Here is a 15,324-nt window from a genome sequence, read left to right as displayed (position 1 = left end):
CGCGCTATCGGTGCGAGCGCAGGGAGGGAAAAAGGATGGTAGATTGACTCTGGTGATGAAGGAGGAGAGGAAGAGAGAGGAAGAGAGAGGAAGAGAGAGGAAGGAGAAACGAGGGCGAAGATCTTAATGACCTTGAGAAAACCGCCAAGACCGACGACAACTTCACAGGTCAACTGCCTTCAAAGTTGTGTTGTTGCTTGGCGGTGAATCTTACTATAACACAACTCGGTTACGAACAATCATTACGCCTCACCTTGCAGACGGGTCTAACAAGGACTGTTCGATCCTCCGAGTATGCCTCCTCTACGTCAGATCATTTTGCTACACTGAGAACGGCACTACGTGCAAGTCGAAGGAATGAGGCGTGACAGTCAGCACGTCCGAATCTGTTTACAGAATACTTACGGCTGGAACGGTGGCATCTTATTCTTATTCCTCTAAGCGATTATTGTTTACCAAGTACCTTAGGTAGAGAGGAAGCATGGCGATCTGAACAAACACTGGCTTCTATGCAGCTGATTCTGAGCTGTGCACCAGATATGTCGGATCATACCCGTAGACCGGCAGTTGAATGTTCTTCTGCCTCCTTCAATAATCCAGTATCAGAAGGCAACTCGTCTGGCCATTCAGACTGCAGTATGACGGTCTCACTGCTGTGCTCGGCTGGCAGCTGGTGACAATTTACTAGCAAGCTCGTCCCAGGCACCAGCTGCGGTCCCTGAACGGAGAGACTTTCGCTGCTTCATGACGTCGCAGTCGCAGAGCATCTTGAATATCAGCATCGATAATCTCTCCAGTAATCTCGAACATGTGTCCTGCTCTTGAGATAAACATTAGGAAGTCTTGGGTACCGACATTTGCCCGTCATGCTTTCTGCTTCTTTGCAGCTTGCCCAGTTCCATCACCGGCGGACTCTGATAGTCTTGACTGCTCCGATTGAGCCATGGTGTAGAGACTCGTCGCCAGATCGTGGACGGCGGTTCTGCAGTCTTGTTTGTATTTTTCGAAGACCTCTTCCACCTCTTCTCTCTTGGATTCGACCGCTTTGAGGTCTGCAAACAGCTTCGCGAAGCTTGTATCCATGTTCTGGACAAACCAGCGTTCCCATTCGGAGTAGATCTCAGGGCTGCAGATCTCGAGTGTCCAGGCGACCCAATCGTGTATGTTTGTAAGTCTCTGGAGTCTGTGGGATTGGGTTCTTGCTCTTGTATTTGTTGTCGATTAGTAGCTACTCGCGCTCCAGAGAGGTGCACACGTTTTGCCTGAGGCTGAACTGGGAGCCCCTGTACGGATGTTGCTTGAATAGAATTCGAAGTGGGCAACCGAGACTGTAGCGGCTGTCCAATCACAACAGCTGGTTGTGCTGGAATTTGTGCCTGAGGCACTGAAGTAGCAGATGCTTGGCCATTGATGGTCCCGGCAGCTCTGGTCAGAGTGTGATGGTCAGCACTACTAATAGGTGGTATAGTCCATGATGGACGGGTGCTGTAGGGTAGGGGTAGGGGATGTCCCGAGCCAGGGTACTGGACATGTGAACCAAGGGTGCTTGTTGTATGTTGGTCTTGGACCTTATTTCTTGACTGCGCCTGTCCCACACGATCCATGTAAGGCGAATCATACAGGTATGGTGTAACATGAGTGCTTAGCATCAGCGGGTTTGCCTGAGGCATTGATTCGAGTGCTCGTCGTCGTGCTCTGATGCCAATAATAGGCACAGAGGGGTCAGCAGACTGCGCCTGTCCATGAGACTGAGGCAAAGTAGATGGTGTACCATGAGTGCTTAGCATCACAGGATTTGGGGGGGTATCTGATAAGGGTATTGCCTGAGGCATTGATGCGACTGCTCGTCGTTGTGCTCTGAGACCTCTAGGTACAGAGGCGTCAGTGTGCGGATGCGGTTTCCCACATATCGGGCAAGAGGGTTGAGAATGGTATATGCGACAGCACAGGTAAAAGGGCAGAGCAGAGCTCATCCTATCCAGCATATGGTTGTTATCCATCATGCTCGTGGATGTGTACTGCTTGAAGGAAAAGAATGGTTCTACCATGGACTCAAGAGAGTTGAGGCGAAGGTAACGCAGGCATAGATGTACCTAGTTAGGAACTAGTGAAGCAATGTAGATCGCGTCGAGAAAGCCGCGATGTTCATTGGCTCGATATGGATACGGCTTATCGATTGGTCAGCTAAAGCGTTCATCACGTGATTTCGCCTGGCTTGGAGTACGGAAAATAGTTTATCCGAACCGTCCTGCTTCCGTCTACCCCTCTTAGTGCAACTCGAGGTCTCATTTAGGCTAGTCGCTTCTTTAAGGTCGGCGGACTTGACAACCTAGTACAGTATAATTCAATAGTGCACCACACTTTAGACTGCGACTAACAGCAAGACCCCACAGTGCAATAGACCCTGCAACATGTCAAGTCCGCATCCTGCAATGTCACCAGCATTTCACAATTTTCTTGTAAAACAACTCCTCATTCCAACAGCCAGCATCGTCAACATGGCTCCTTCGAGAATCAGCGAACCGGATGATTCTGACTCTCAGTCCACATCTTCGGAGACTACTTCAAGCGAAGCAGATTTTCCCACCCCGCCGCCCAAGCGCAGGCGCATCTCGCAAGACAGCGACGACCGTCCTGTGTCGACGATCCCATCCACGTTGCTCTCAAGAGTGAAGAAATCAGCAGTTCCCGAAGCAACTGCTCCTCCACTACAACATGGCTCAACATCTACTGGACGGCCTTCCGTCCCTACCACATCCTCTACCTTTGAATCCTTAAACGTCGCGCCATGGCTGGTACGTTCGTTGGCGGCCATGGCCATCCAGAACCCCACGGAGATCCAGAAGGCAACCATACCCGAAATCTTGAAAGGGCGAGACTGCATAGGCGGATCGAGAACAGGAACCGGAAAAACAGTGGCATTCGCGGTCCCAATACTCCAGAAATGGGCGGAAGACCCGTTCGGCATCTACGCAGTCGTGCTCACGCCGACGCGAGAACTCGCATTGCAGATCTACGAACAATTCCAAGCGTTGGGGGCGCCGCAGAACCTCAAGACCGTGCTGGTCACCGGCGGAACCGACATGCGACCACAGGCTGTGGCGCTCTCACGACGGCCGCATGTCGTCGTGGCCACGCCAGGACGATTGGCAGACCACATCCTCAACTCGGGCAAAGACACGGTGATCGGCCTGTCGCGAGCCAGAGTGGTGGTGCTGGACGAGGCGGACCGGCTGCTCATGCCGGGCCGAGGCTCGATGCTGCCAGACCTCAACACGTGTCTTTCAGCGCTCCCGCCGTCGTCGGCTCGCCTGACCCTCCTCTTCACCGCGACGGTGACGCCCGAGGTGCGTGCGCTGAAGGATCTGCCGCGGCCTAAAGAGCGTCCGCCGATCTTTGTGTCCGAGATCGCAGACTCTTCCGACCCCTCGAGCGTGGCCAGTTTGATCCCTCCCACGTTGGCCCAGACGTACCTACAGATCCCGATGACGCACAAGGACGCGTTCCTGCATGTCCTGCTGCAGGTGCCGTCGTTCACGAAGTCCCCAGAACCGAGTATCATCGTCTTCGTCAACCGCACCACCACCGCCGACGTCTTGCATCGCACGCTGCTGCAGCTCGCCCACCCGGTCACGGCGCTGCACTCGGAACTGGCGCAGATCCAACGCACGAAGAACCTCGCCGACTTCCGCGCTCGGAAGGCCCGCATTCTGATCGCGACGGATGTCGCCTCTCGAGGTCTCGATATCCCGGACGTCGAGTATGTCATCAACTACGATGTCCCGCGCAACCCGACCGACTATGTCCATCGAGTTGGTCGGACGGCCAGAGCGGGCCGCAAAGGTACCAGTGTCACGTTTGTCGGTCAGCGCGACGTCGCCTTGATCCTGGCCATCGAGGAGTATGTCGGGAGCAAGATGTCCGAGTGGACCGAGGAGGGTGTCAATGTCGAGACTAGGGTCGTCAAGGGCCGGACCTTGAAGGACGTGGCCGAGGCTAGGATGGAGGCTCTTCGAGACTTGGAAAGCGGCAAGGACGTCAATGGTTGGAGAAGGAAGATCAAAAAGGATCGAAAACGAGCCGTAGAAGCGTGATCCACCCATCACTGGCTGGCAGATGGTATACGACTTATGAATTGACGTTATACAATCACTCTGTAAGAGTCGATCATTAGTATCAGGTTGCCCTTATAATTCTGGCATTGTTGGTTGCTCCAGCTCTCTATGGAGACTTCTCAATTCGCATGACTGTACAATCGGTCTCTACTTCTCATAGCATGCTTCCGCAAACCATGAATTTCGCTATGGCTTGTGTGGTGTGCTCACCCAGCAGTAAGGAGACTACCCACTGCGATCCCGCAGCCCGGCACTATCTCATCCAATCAATATCCAACTCGGCTTTGTATTCACCCTCGTCGTTGATGCTGCTCAGCACACTATCTTCCCCAGTCCAGGTCGTCGGTGTACCCTGGCGCATACTTGACAGACTTCCGGGTTTCTCGCTCCCAGTCACACTGCCTTCTCGAGCCCTGTCCTCCGATTCTCTCAACTGATGTGTTTTCCACCATTTGCTGCTTTCCTCCACCACCTTCTCCTCCCATTCACTGACTGGTCCTATCACTTCGACATCTTTTTGCCCGGCCTTCAACACATCCCGGCAGGGGAGCGACATTGTCATGTTCTCATCATTGTTTCCACCCGTCAAATCATTCAATTTTGACTCACTAGCTGCATAGACGAGCCGTCCTATGTTGCTCCAGTACAACGTTCCGGTACACATGGCGCAAGGCTCCCAGGTGGACACCAGTGTACATGCAGCGAGGTACTTTTGTGAGAAGTGAATTGCAGCCAAGCGTGCTAGTTCGGTCTCAGCATGCTGGACATGGGAGATTGAGTAATGGGTCAAGAGGATTGTGGTGTTATCGGGTGCTAGCAGAAGGGCTGCAAAAGGACGCTTCTCGTGTAGTGACGTTGCAGTCTTTTGCAGTTCGAGACATACTTTCAGGGCAGCGTCAATATGGGTCTTTGTCAAAGGTGTGCGAGCTGGATGGCTGTAGGGAGGTAACGTAATAGGTGCGGTTGTACGGGCAGGCGAGTTCGTCGAGGAGGCGGGCGTGAATGGAGCTTTCGAGGAGTTCGGGGGCGTATTCTGAGTGACGCTGGCGTGAAAGGAGGATGAGCCAGAGGGCGCCACGGATGGACTCGGAGCATTTGCAGGTTTACGGTGGATTGAACCAGGAGAGGTTGTCTTGAGGTTGGCATTCAAGTTCCCAGTCGACTGGAGAAATTGTTGATAGCTCATTTTGATGTTGCACTTCGGAGTTGTCAAGCAGGTTGACTGACGGATGGATTGAAAGAGGATCGCAGTGTTCAATCCCCATTAAGATTGTACGATCAGGCAAAAAATCTCAACAAAAGCACGACTTGCACATTTCAGCTCGTCTCGCACAGTACAATTGGGAGAAGCTAATATATTGGTGGCCGGACCAAAGTTTGCGGCTTGGTGAAGCTTCCAAAGAAAGAACGGCGATCGCAGGCGGGTTGCAGATTTCGTGGTTCTCGAGTGGGCGTCTTTTTGGCAGGTGCCGCCCCAACCATGTGCCACTTCGCTCCTTCCCATGTGCGGAGAAGGATTTTAGCGAACAACACGGACCTCCTTAACCCTTCCAAACCACCACCAGGCTCATCGGGTCCAGGAACCAAACAGGGTCTTGGTGAAATGCGATAGGTTGACAGTCAAGGTGATGGCCAATCCTTGTCAGAATCGATGCGGCCGCCGTGAGATGTAACTGCAATGACAGTGGATATACTTTGACTGCGATCGCAAGACGCAAATCCGGGTCCAGCCAAGTCAAAGTGTGCTCCCAGCATCTATCATGACTTCTGTCCTGAGGCGCCTGTAGCGCAAATACCGTTCAACAGCTTCTCGGCGCCAGTCTGATTTTCTCAACCCTCGAAGGGCGGTGAGTCGTCATTTAGAAGACCAGTATGTCGATTTTGTTCTCAGACCCATACCGTTGACGGATCTCATCCATGTTCAGCAGTGCCATCAGAGGCCGAAATAGTTCGTCCATCTCAAATATTGTTCTCTTTTTCTGGTCGCGGTACGATCCATCCACCACAATCCTCCGTATGCCTTTGGGCTTGAGAGCGTCTGCGTTGATCAGGTCTTTCAGTCTCGCCGGTGTTCCGATAGCAATTCCAACTTTCGTTTTCTGCATATATTCCACATTATCTTTCAGCTTCATATGTTTTGCAATCAACTTGGCGACCTTTGAATTCTCGCTGTTGAAAATGCGCAAGTCTCGTGTGAGGTCCGCTGTACGGATTCCCGATGAGGTGACTACCAGGGTATGAGGCGAGGCTGTGTCATCGCAAGAAGACAGTCTGGCTTTGCCCCCGTCCGAGAATCTCTCGAGGAACTGCGGTAGATTTGCCGCTGCATGAGGCTTGTCGAAGTCTGTGGTATTGAGGAACGCTTTGGACGGTAGGAATTGGTCTTCCAGCTCGATGGAACTGCTGTCCGGATAGCTCTTTCGGACGTATTTCGCAAAATGGTCTGCCAGTAATGCAGGATCCATCATGGCGATTGTTTCATCAACTTCGGTGTGTTCGTGTCGCGCTGCAGCAGTGGGTGCGGCGGTGCGCTTGGAAGGAGGCTCGGAATTGACTTCGGCGCCATTTTCGAGTTTATTTTCGAGTTTATTTTCGAGTTTACGTTTGGTTCCGTGCTTCTGCTGCTGGCTCTTCTTATTTTGCTCCATTATTGTGTGTAGGGAGGAAATAGGTGTGCTGGTTGCTTTCACATGGCTGGCTGCGGAGATCTTTTTGTGATGAAAATCGCGGACAAAGTGAAAGTGGATCGTCAGAAGTTTCTCCGCATAAGGCGCAGGCTCGAGATCTAGTACAGCCTACAATGATACCTCCCTACTAAACCCTCTGAGGCCTTCCCCATGCATATAGGCGGGTAGGTATGTTGATTACACCTGATCCTCTTTCGGGAAATCATGTCAGTTCCAATTCCAACGTCACCTCTAAACGGTATTGGTCCTTGTATGGAGGTATTCCAGCTTCAATCGCACACAAATGGGTTACTGCCAGCCTCTGGTCTACGAACAGGCTTCAGAAGGACCATGTGCCTCTTCTCTTGGACTTCTTTGATCGTGCCAGCTCGGAGTCCACCTGGCTCAACCGAAGCTGCGACTCATTTATTTCAGTGCCGCCACTGGTGCGATAGGAGTTGGACGTGACCTCGTTGGGAAAAGGACCGATACTATCGCATACTCATTAATATGTCTTGCTCTTGTCTTTGATCATGATACTGCCTGGTGTTTTCCGCCGGGGCACGGAAGCTACATATACAAGAGTGACCCCGAAGAGCATATTGGGCGGTTCACTCTAGACATCGACCGCCCCTATAAGCGACAAGCTCCTTTGACTCGCAGCTCGTATCCAGCATGAGGATGAACGTTATCATCCAAGTTGTCTTGGTGTTCTTCTATAGCTTCCTAGCAGATGCAACCAGCACAGAAAAGATCATTCGCCGTCAATCCAGCCTTAACTGTCCAGCTGGTAGCAGTTTATGCGTCTATTTCAGTGGAGAAAGCTGCGTGGACACCAGTGCTGGTGATGTCTGCTGTGCTGACGGAAGCGGTTCGTGGTCTTCCAACAAGTCTGTATGGACCTGATTGCTGATGAATAGACCAGGTGTCTGCAGTGGAGGATTTCAATGCGGTACTGGCGTCGCAGCCGATCGCTGTTGTCAACCCGTATGCTGTTTTTCCGATGAACAGTCACCCTTGCTCCCATGAAAAAGCAATCACTGTCAACAGAGCTCCCAATGTAAACTGACAAGATCTAGGATACCTCTCCAGAAGAATGTGCTCAAGCCACGCTTGTAGGGACAGCCACGACCGTCTCTGTCCTTTCATCTCCTACCTCTCCACCGGCATATACCAATCGGGCCGGCATTTTGAGGCCTCCTTTAGGTATCGCATTGTTATTGGGGATGGGAAGCATGCTGTGGATTGAAGGAACCAACACTTAAGCTTGTTGTTGCAGAGTCGAGTCTCCACACGGAAAACTCAGAGTTCTCGAGGTCATCTTGGAACACATGGGAACCGACAGGAGAACGGTGGCATAATATCTCATGTGTTCTGGCGGACCGAGAAGCGGTTGAGGAGGAAGTCGATGCTCGTGTGACCAAGGATCTCAAACTTTGAAGAGATCTCGGCGATATCTTCTTAAATTGGAGTGGTCTATGATCGAGGGAACCATCAACGCAGTTCCGGCCATGAACGTACCCACCGGGAGTCAGATTGTACTGTTCTGTACGATCGTAAAGATGGGGAGCTGCTCTGTGTCCCTGGGACCTTGTTATTTACTTGGATCAGATTTGAGATGGTCAGGGGTTCATTCTGCGGCGGCTTCTCGGCGTTGTCAAGTTTAGTTAAATCTGCCCCGCGGGGTTCGCAGGCACCGCCAGGAGATTGAGCTCGTTAGGTGCTGCATTGGCCAGTCACCACCAGTCACCAGCCTATAATGCCACAATGGCAGACCGAGACCCCGCCTGGCGATTATCAACGAACCCACTGCAATCGGTTACTTTCCCATCGCGATTTTTGAGCAACATCTTCCTTTCTGGATCAGATCTCTCGTGAATCAGGCTCATACCGTCTCGCCCGGCCGGAGCTGCAAAACTCAAGAATACCAGTTGTCATGGGCTGCTATCGCCGAGATATTTGAGGCGTCTAACAACGTCGTCGCAGTCGCACGGGGGCATCAGTCAGAGCCCCTCTCATATGGACATTTTGTCCTTTCAATCCCATACATTCCCACGATGTCAACCTTAGAAGGGATACCTACAAACGATGACTCTCACGAAGCCTCTGCGATTGTGGATGGTGATACCCTCGGTCGCGCGCCCCGCGCCCCTCCTCACCCTGCCTCCGTGAAGATCAATGTCGAGGGCGCTTTCATCGTGGATGACGAGCCGAACAAGAGAACGAACATGACAAGCGAATTTGTGCATCGGGAACACACGGACATTAGGTTGCCGCACCATACGGATGTGGTCAGCCATGTCGCGGTTGATGTATTCCTCTCCAAGCAGTCCTGCTACGTACCTTTCACGCTGATCTGCTGCTTAGATTGGCGGTTCCCTTGCGAAGCTCGTCTACTTTTCCCGCGAGCCGGGCTCGACCCATGGCGGCGGGCGCCTCAACTTTCTGAATTTCGAGACCGACCGTATAGATCTGTGCATCGACTTCATTCAAGAGCTGAAACAGACACAATCGAAACTCAATGGGTCAACCCCCCAACAGCTATGTGTCATGGCGACCGGAGGAGGAGCATTTAAATTCTACGACCGGATGAAGGAGGTTCTGCACGTTGATGTGATCCAAGAGGACGAGATGGAGTGTCTTATCATCGGTAAGGACAAGAGGCTGGTTGCTGAAGCCCCGCTAACCACCGAGTGGCTAGGTCTCGATTTCTTCATCACAGAGATCCCGCAAGAAGTGTTCACCTACAGCGAAGAGGAACCAATGCAATTTGCCGAAGCACGCCCAGATGTCTATCCATATCTCCTGGTCAACATTGGATCGGGGGTGTCCATGGTGAAGGTGTCAGGACCCCGAGAGTTTCAACGCGTGGGCGGTACATCGCTGGGAGGAGGTACATTCTGGGGTATTCTTTCCTTGCTCACCGGCGCCCGCACGTTTGATGAGATGTTGAGGTTAGCCGAAAAGGGCGACAACGCCGGAGTCGACATGCTTGTGGGTGACATTTATGGCACAGGCTACGGCAAGATCGGTCTGAAGAGCACCACCATCGCAAGTACCTTTGGCAAAGTCTTCCGCATGAAGAGGATGGCCGAAAGAAACGCAGAGGATGGGCAAGGTTTGTTCAATGGTGACCACGGGGATGGTGATCACCGACTGGGAGGCTTCAAGACCGAGGACATGGCACGAAGCTTGCTGTATGCGATCTCCAACAATATCGGCCAAATCGCGTACCTCCAATCGGAAAAGCACAACCTTCAACATATATATTTCGGAGGATCCTTCATTCGAGGCCATACACAGACGATGAACACCCTTTCCTATGCCATCAAGTTCTGGTCTCAGGGCCAGAAACAGGCATACTTTCTACGACATGAGGGTTATCTCGGTGCGGTTGGCGCATTTCTCAAACGACAACCGAAGAACTGGGGAAGGCGCAATAGTTTCGACGACGTCAAACTGGGCAGGGTAATGTCCAGAGAATAGACGAGTGCCCTCGATTGGAGGCTACTATCTTCACGGGTTTTGGCCTCGATCTATCAAGCCACAGTACCGTGCAGTTCAAAATACCATTGGACACGAACAACTACCGCAAAGCGCGATGCCACAAATTCACTATGGAGGTCTTGAGGTGTCACGGATCCTAAGCTGGAGTTCTCTTTTGTGCAGTGGTCCACAAGGCTGCTGCTATCTGCATACGAGATAGATGGTCTCGCTGACCCGATCCGTTCCTGCCTTGGACATGTTCATGGCAGCTTATGGGGAGTGCAGCGCTCCAGCCTCGCCATCCCAGATGTACTTCTTCTGTCTGCATGGGAAGAACGGAAGTCGGCGGTTGGTTTCGCCCTTTTCTGCTTGAAATGGCAGGGAGACTTTTGCACAAGCGATGTGTCGGATAGAAGTGACGGGTCAGACGGTAAAGTGAACAGCTTGATGGCTAAGGGAGGAAGCGGCCCACATGTCAAGGCTGGCATCGATGGCTTTTCCCATGTTCCGCCATTTCAGAGCCACCGCAATACCGATCACTCGGGTCAGGCTTCCGCGAGGGGCAAGCAGCGTGCAGGCATCGCTGCAGAGTGATATAAGGGCTCTTGTTAGCTCTCTTCTGATGAGTCTAGCACCCTCATGCTTCCGGGTGCCTCGGCTCATCAATGGCAGCAGACATTTTGTAGTCGTGCAGCGGAAGGGCGGCCATGACCGAGAAGGTACCTTACCTACATGTAGATACCTACATGTACCTAGATACCTTTTGTGTACGAGAAGATTCGAACATGTCAAGCACTCGACCACATAGTCACAGTGCCATGGTCATTGAGTCTCCCTCCACTTCACTAGATATCATTGAAGGAACAATCAAAACTGTATGAGGTGGTAGACTGTTTGGGACATTGTGGACCGACTCAGAAAATCTCGCAGGTACCTACCTACTACTAGACACCATATGGAAGAAGTTGAGTTCATGATGGAGCGCGATGGAGCACACTGCAGTGGTGCATCTTTAGGGAGGTTGGAGGCTGAAGGCTGAAGGCTGAAGGCTGGAGGCTGGAGGCTGGACGTTCCGAGTCGGGCAGCCTTAGGGAGCCTCAAGGCGCCAGCCGTGATTGGCTCCTTAGGGCCTTAGGCCTTTCAGAGGGTTCCTTTAGGCTCTGTAGGCTCTGTTAGGTAGGCTCTGTAGGCCCTGACGTCAACCTCCTTAACCCTTGTGGCTAGCACGCGGACTAACAAAACACCCTGGTCTGCCAGTGACGATGCATAACCCAGTAAACCGCTGGCATGCTGGTAACATGTTTCGGCCGCATTGGTGGTGCTGGTGGGCAGCGTGCCAGGGCAGTCCTGTCACGATCCCATTCTCTCGCAGGTAGGTGGTGTCTTTCCCCCTTCTTAAAGTTCCTGCATCCTTCCAGAAAAGTCAGCCTTGTTCCCTTTAGCGATGTCAGATGCGAGAAATCGTGCGTCCGTGGTGTGATAGTAAGCATACCAGACTCGGCGACTGCCAGCAGCAGAAAGGCGCCCCTCCTTCCAGCACACCTTCAGACGGGTTCGGCAACCAGCTGCAAGCACGAAACGCAGCATACACACATCTTCTAGAAGCGGCGTCGCATTGATTTGCAAACCCTGTCTTCAGAGGTCTGAACCTTTTCCAATATGGTATGCGCCTGCGCCAACACGGCAAACCCATCTGCACTTCTCAATGCTGACATACTCGCTATGTCCAGGCTCCCTTTGCGACTTTCGCATCTGCCATTCTTCCCGCAAGCCCCGCCCTTGTGGCTCGTCAGGCGACCACGACCATTGTGACCAGTTCTTCGCGCACATCATGCTCAGGACAGTACTCGGGAGGTACATTGGCCGGCGCCATCCTCGGGACTTTCTTCGGAACCATCCTCATAATATATCTCTTCAACTCGATACGAGCCAACCCATCCCGCGCGGGTCGAGAAGAGGTGGTGGTGGAGCGCAAAGTGCGCAGCAACGGCAGCAGAAGACGACGTCGGAGTCGAAGCGGCAGCGTATCTAGTGTTCGGCGGCCGAGCAGGGTGTACTCGAGTGTTGGTTAGCCCGCGCCGAGAATTTGGACGTTACGAATGAACGAGAGATCTGTACGAGATCATACGCATGCCTCATTCATCTGGCGAGAGGGTCTGTACATGTGAGTTGCTGTTCCAGTGTATTCGGCATGGTCCGGAGTTTGCGACTCGACGTCGCCTGTGGAAAAAGTGAAGAGGAAGATGGTGGTGTTTTCGGGCTGATCGTTTGGTTCTATCACAGACCCTCGAGTCCGGACGAGCAGCGCATATTTATTTATCTACATAAAGCGGAAGCTATTGCATCGAAGTGGTGATATAGTATGGAGCTCAGATCTTGAACTATGTCAGCACGGACCCGTGCCTGAACAACAGCCGTGCGAGGTGGCAGGGCCAGATGTATAGAGTACAAATCGACCCAAGCGGAATGATGAGAAAGCATTGTTGATATCGAGCAAGGCGCAGATTTCACACCAGTGCCTTTGTACTCTGTCAGAAGCATTCTTTGTTTACAGAACACCAACTTGGGGGAGAAACCCTGAAGCTGCAACCACCCTTGTACAGTATTTATTGTCCCCTCGCTCTCGCCGCGGCGTTCCGCGTCACATCTGCGTACTAGTCCGACGGCCGACATTGGTTCCTCACACCGTCACGAGTCCGGGACACTTCAATATCCGACATCCCCAGCACTTCTGTCCTCCTAGCTCTCAATACGCACCGTCATTACTGTGTCCAAGTTCAGTGTGGCCGAACGTTGTATACCAGCGACGAGCGGCGTCAACTACGGTCACTACCGACGAAGGCTATCTTCCTCTCGTTTCGCGTCGAATCCTCCAAGATGGCCGCCAAAGGCATCATCCCAATACTGGTGGGAATGATGCTATTGACAGGATGTGCCAACACCATCCTCACCAAGTATCAGGACCAACAATGTGTTCGAAACTGTGACGACAAGGATGTCAAGAACCACAAGACATTCGAGCAGCCCGTCATCCAGACGTAAGCCCCGGGGTTCCTGCATCTCTGTTGCTATTACTGACTGTTAAGGGTACAAATGTTCATCGGAGAAATGGGCAGCTGGATTGTCATTCTAGGCTTCTACCTCTATCGCTACTTTGTCCTGCGTTCCAGTGACGCCCCTCTCCTATATCAGCCCGTCAACACCGACGAACAAGAGGAGGATGATGGTGATGATGAGACGCTCCGCCCATCCTCGCGAGGTGCAGCGAGCCCTGCCTTGAAACCTCTCCTACCTAATTCCGAAGATCGAGCACCACTTGGAGGATGGAAGCTTGTCCTATTGGGCCTTCCAGCATGCTGCGACATCGCCGGGACGACACTGATGAACGTAGGCCTCTTGTTCGTGGCAGCTTCCATATATCAGATGACAAGAGGGGCGTTGGTTCTGTTCGTGGGACTGTTCAGCGTCGTATTCCTGAAAAGAAAGTTGTATCTCTATCATTGGATATCACTCATCATCGTCGTGCTGGGTGTCGCCCTTGTTGGCCTTTCTGGAGCTATCTATTCGGGGGACAAGAATGCTCCAGGACCCAAACCGGACAGTGTGGAAGCTCTACACGACGCCCTGCTCGCGGCCAGAGAACTCGTTGTTCAGGCCGCAGACCCTGCAGCTGTGCGGACCGTGATCGGAATTTGTCTGATTGCATTTGCCCAGATCTTCACTGCAACTCAATTTTGTTTGGAAGAGTGGATTCTGGAACAGTACGCCCTGGAGCCACTGAAGGTCGTCGCCTGGGAAGGGCTTTTCGGCTTCCTCGTTACTGTGGTGGCTCAAATTATCCTCCACTTCACTGTCGGCATATCGAAGAGTGGGAAGCATGGCTATTTCGACGCCTCGGAGGGCTACCGACAGGTCTTGACAAACAGAGCAATCGGTATCTCCAGTCTAGCCATTATGGTCTCCATTGGCGGCTTCAACTTCTTCGGCCTGTCCGTGACTAGAACGATTTCGGCCACTTCTCGATCAATCATCGACACTTGTCGGACTTTGTTTATCTGGATCGTCTCTCTGGGACTTGGCTGGGAGTCGTTCAAATGGCTTCAGGTGGTCGGCTTTGCATTGGTAAGCTCTCAGAATCACATGTTGCTTGAGCAAAGAACTAATATCGAGGCTTTAGCTTGTCTATGGTACATTCATGTTCAATGATCTTATCAGGCCACCCATCAAGGCGCTTCTGCCCGGGCGTCAAGAACTAGAAGGCCGGGGCGAACTCTTGCCAGAAGAGCCGATCGAGCATATATAATTGTTTATACTCCAATGAAAAGATACGAGACGGCTGCTCCTTATTCGGCGTTCGATGCCTGGACGATCGAGATCGGCTCACTTCAACCCATCGTATCATTACACGACCGATCATTCCCATTTGGAAGGATGCAATTCTCCATATCGTGCCGCCTTGTGTTACCAGCCTATGGCTGGTTGGGTCATTCGCAGGCAAACTTGTTGCGGAATTTGCCAGATTATTTCTCTGGTGGATTGGGACCAACCTCAACCGGGCGTGAGCCTGAATGTCGGCGGCGACGAGGCATGATTCCAGCTTCTCAGAACGTGTGAGAAGAGGTACTGTTTTGATTCAAAAGCACGTCCTACGTATCGACTCCTTTCTCGACGGAGTAATTTCGAAGCGACAGCTCTTGGCCGCAGGATGGCTACACAAAACATCACATTATACTTGTCCGCGGTAAGTCATGACAATTAGATGCTGCATGCCTCCTTTTCTATTTTTTGTGTCAAAACATGCATATTGATACTCGTTTCACATCGATCGCCTCTGGTGGCTTTTCAAGGGGGTTCTCTCCCGTGCAGCTGGCCGCAAAGCAAGGGGTGAAAGCTCTCACATCTCACAAGCCTCGAAGAGGCTGGACCAGCCGTACTCACAATGGCTGAGCGGGCTCGTGCGACCTAAGGCAGATCGCAGGTCCCTTTTGGGTACGTACATATATGTAAGGGCACATATTGATTTGGGGTCTCAGCAAGCATCTGCCCGACGGGCTTGA

At 52.3% G+C, this 15,324-nt stretch overlaps 5 protein-coding genes across 5 annotated transcripts; 3 read left to right on the top strand and 2 right to left on the bottom strand.

Annotated features, from left to right (window-relative positions):
- Positions 1-2,498: 2,498 nt before the first annotated feature.
- A1O1_01132 (uncharacterized protein) lies at positions 2,499-4,094 on the top strand (the record flags this gene model as incomplete). The annotated part of the gene is made up of 1 exon (XM_007722045.1): positions 2,499-4,094. The coding sequence occupies one exon, from the start codon at positions 2,499-2,501 to the stop codon at positions 4,092-4,094; it is 1,596 nt and encodes a 531-aa protein (XP_007720235.1).
- Positions 4,095-4,368: 274 nt separating this feature from the next.
- A1O1_01131 (uncharacterized protein) lies at positions 4,369-5,301 on the bottom strand (the record flags this gene model as incomplete). Its single annotated transcript, XM_007722044.1, has 1 exon — positions 4,369-5,301. The coding sequence occupies one exon, from the start codon at positions 5,299-5,301 to the stop codon at positions 4,369-4,371; it is 933 nt and encodes a 310-aa protein (XP_007720234.1).
- Positions 5,302-5,974: 673 nt separating this feature from the next.
- On the bottom strand, positions 5,975-6,763 carry A1O1_01130 (uncharacterized protein; the record flags this gene model as incomplete). The annotated part of the gene is made up of 1 exon (XM_007722043.1): positions 5,975-6,763. One exon carries the CDS (start codon positions 6,761-6,763, stop codon positions 5,975-5,977), a length of 789 nt encoding a protein of 262 aa, XP_007720233.1.
- A 2,075-nt stretch (positions 6,764-8,838) lies between these two features.
- Positions 8,839-10,267, top strand: A1O1_01129 (type II pantothenate kinase; the record flags this gene model as incomplete). The annotated part of the gene is made up of 3 exons (XM_007722042.1): positions 8,839-9,093; positions 9,149-9,431; positions 9,483-10,267. 3 exons carry the CDS (start codon positions 8,839-8,841, stop codon positions 10,265-10,267), a joined length of 1,323 nt encoding a protein of 440 aa, XP_007720232.1.
- Positions 10,268-13,144: 2,877 nt separating this feature from the next.
- A1O1_01128 (uncharacterized protein) lies at positions 13,145-14,570 on the top strand (the record flags this gene model as incomplete). Its single annotated transcript, XM_007722041.1, has 3 exons — positions 13,145-13,305; positions 13,354-14,389; positions 14,445-14,570. The coding sequence occupies 3 exons, from the start codon at positions 13,145-13,147 to the stop codon at positions 14,568-14,570; spliced, it is 1,323 nt and encodes a 440-aa protein (XP_007720231.1).
- Positions 14,571-15,324: the final 754 nt, after the last annotated feature.

The sequence above is a fragment of the Capronia coronata genome, assembly GCF_000585585.1.
Source record: "Capronia coronata CBS 617.96 chromosome Unknown acBCG-supercont1.1, whole genome shotgun sequence".
Taxonomy (NCBI): domain Eukaryota; kingdom Fungi; phylum Ascomycota; class Eurotiomycetes; order Chaetothyriales; family Herpotrichiellaceae; genus Capronia; species Capronia coronata.
The sequence above is the reverse complement of the archived record's forward strand: the minus strand, read 5'-3'. Positions and strand labels throughout refer to the sequence as shown.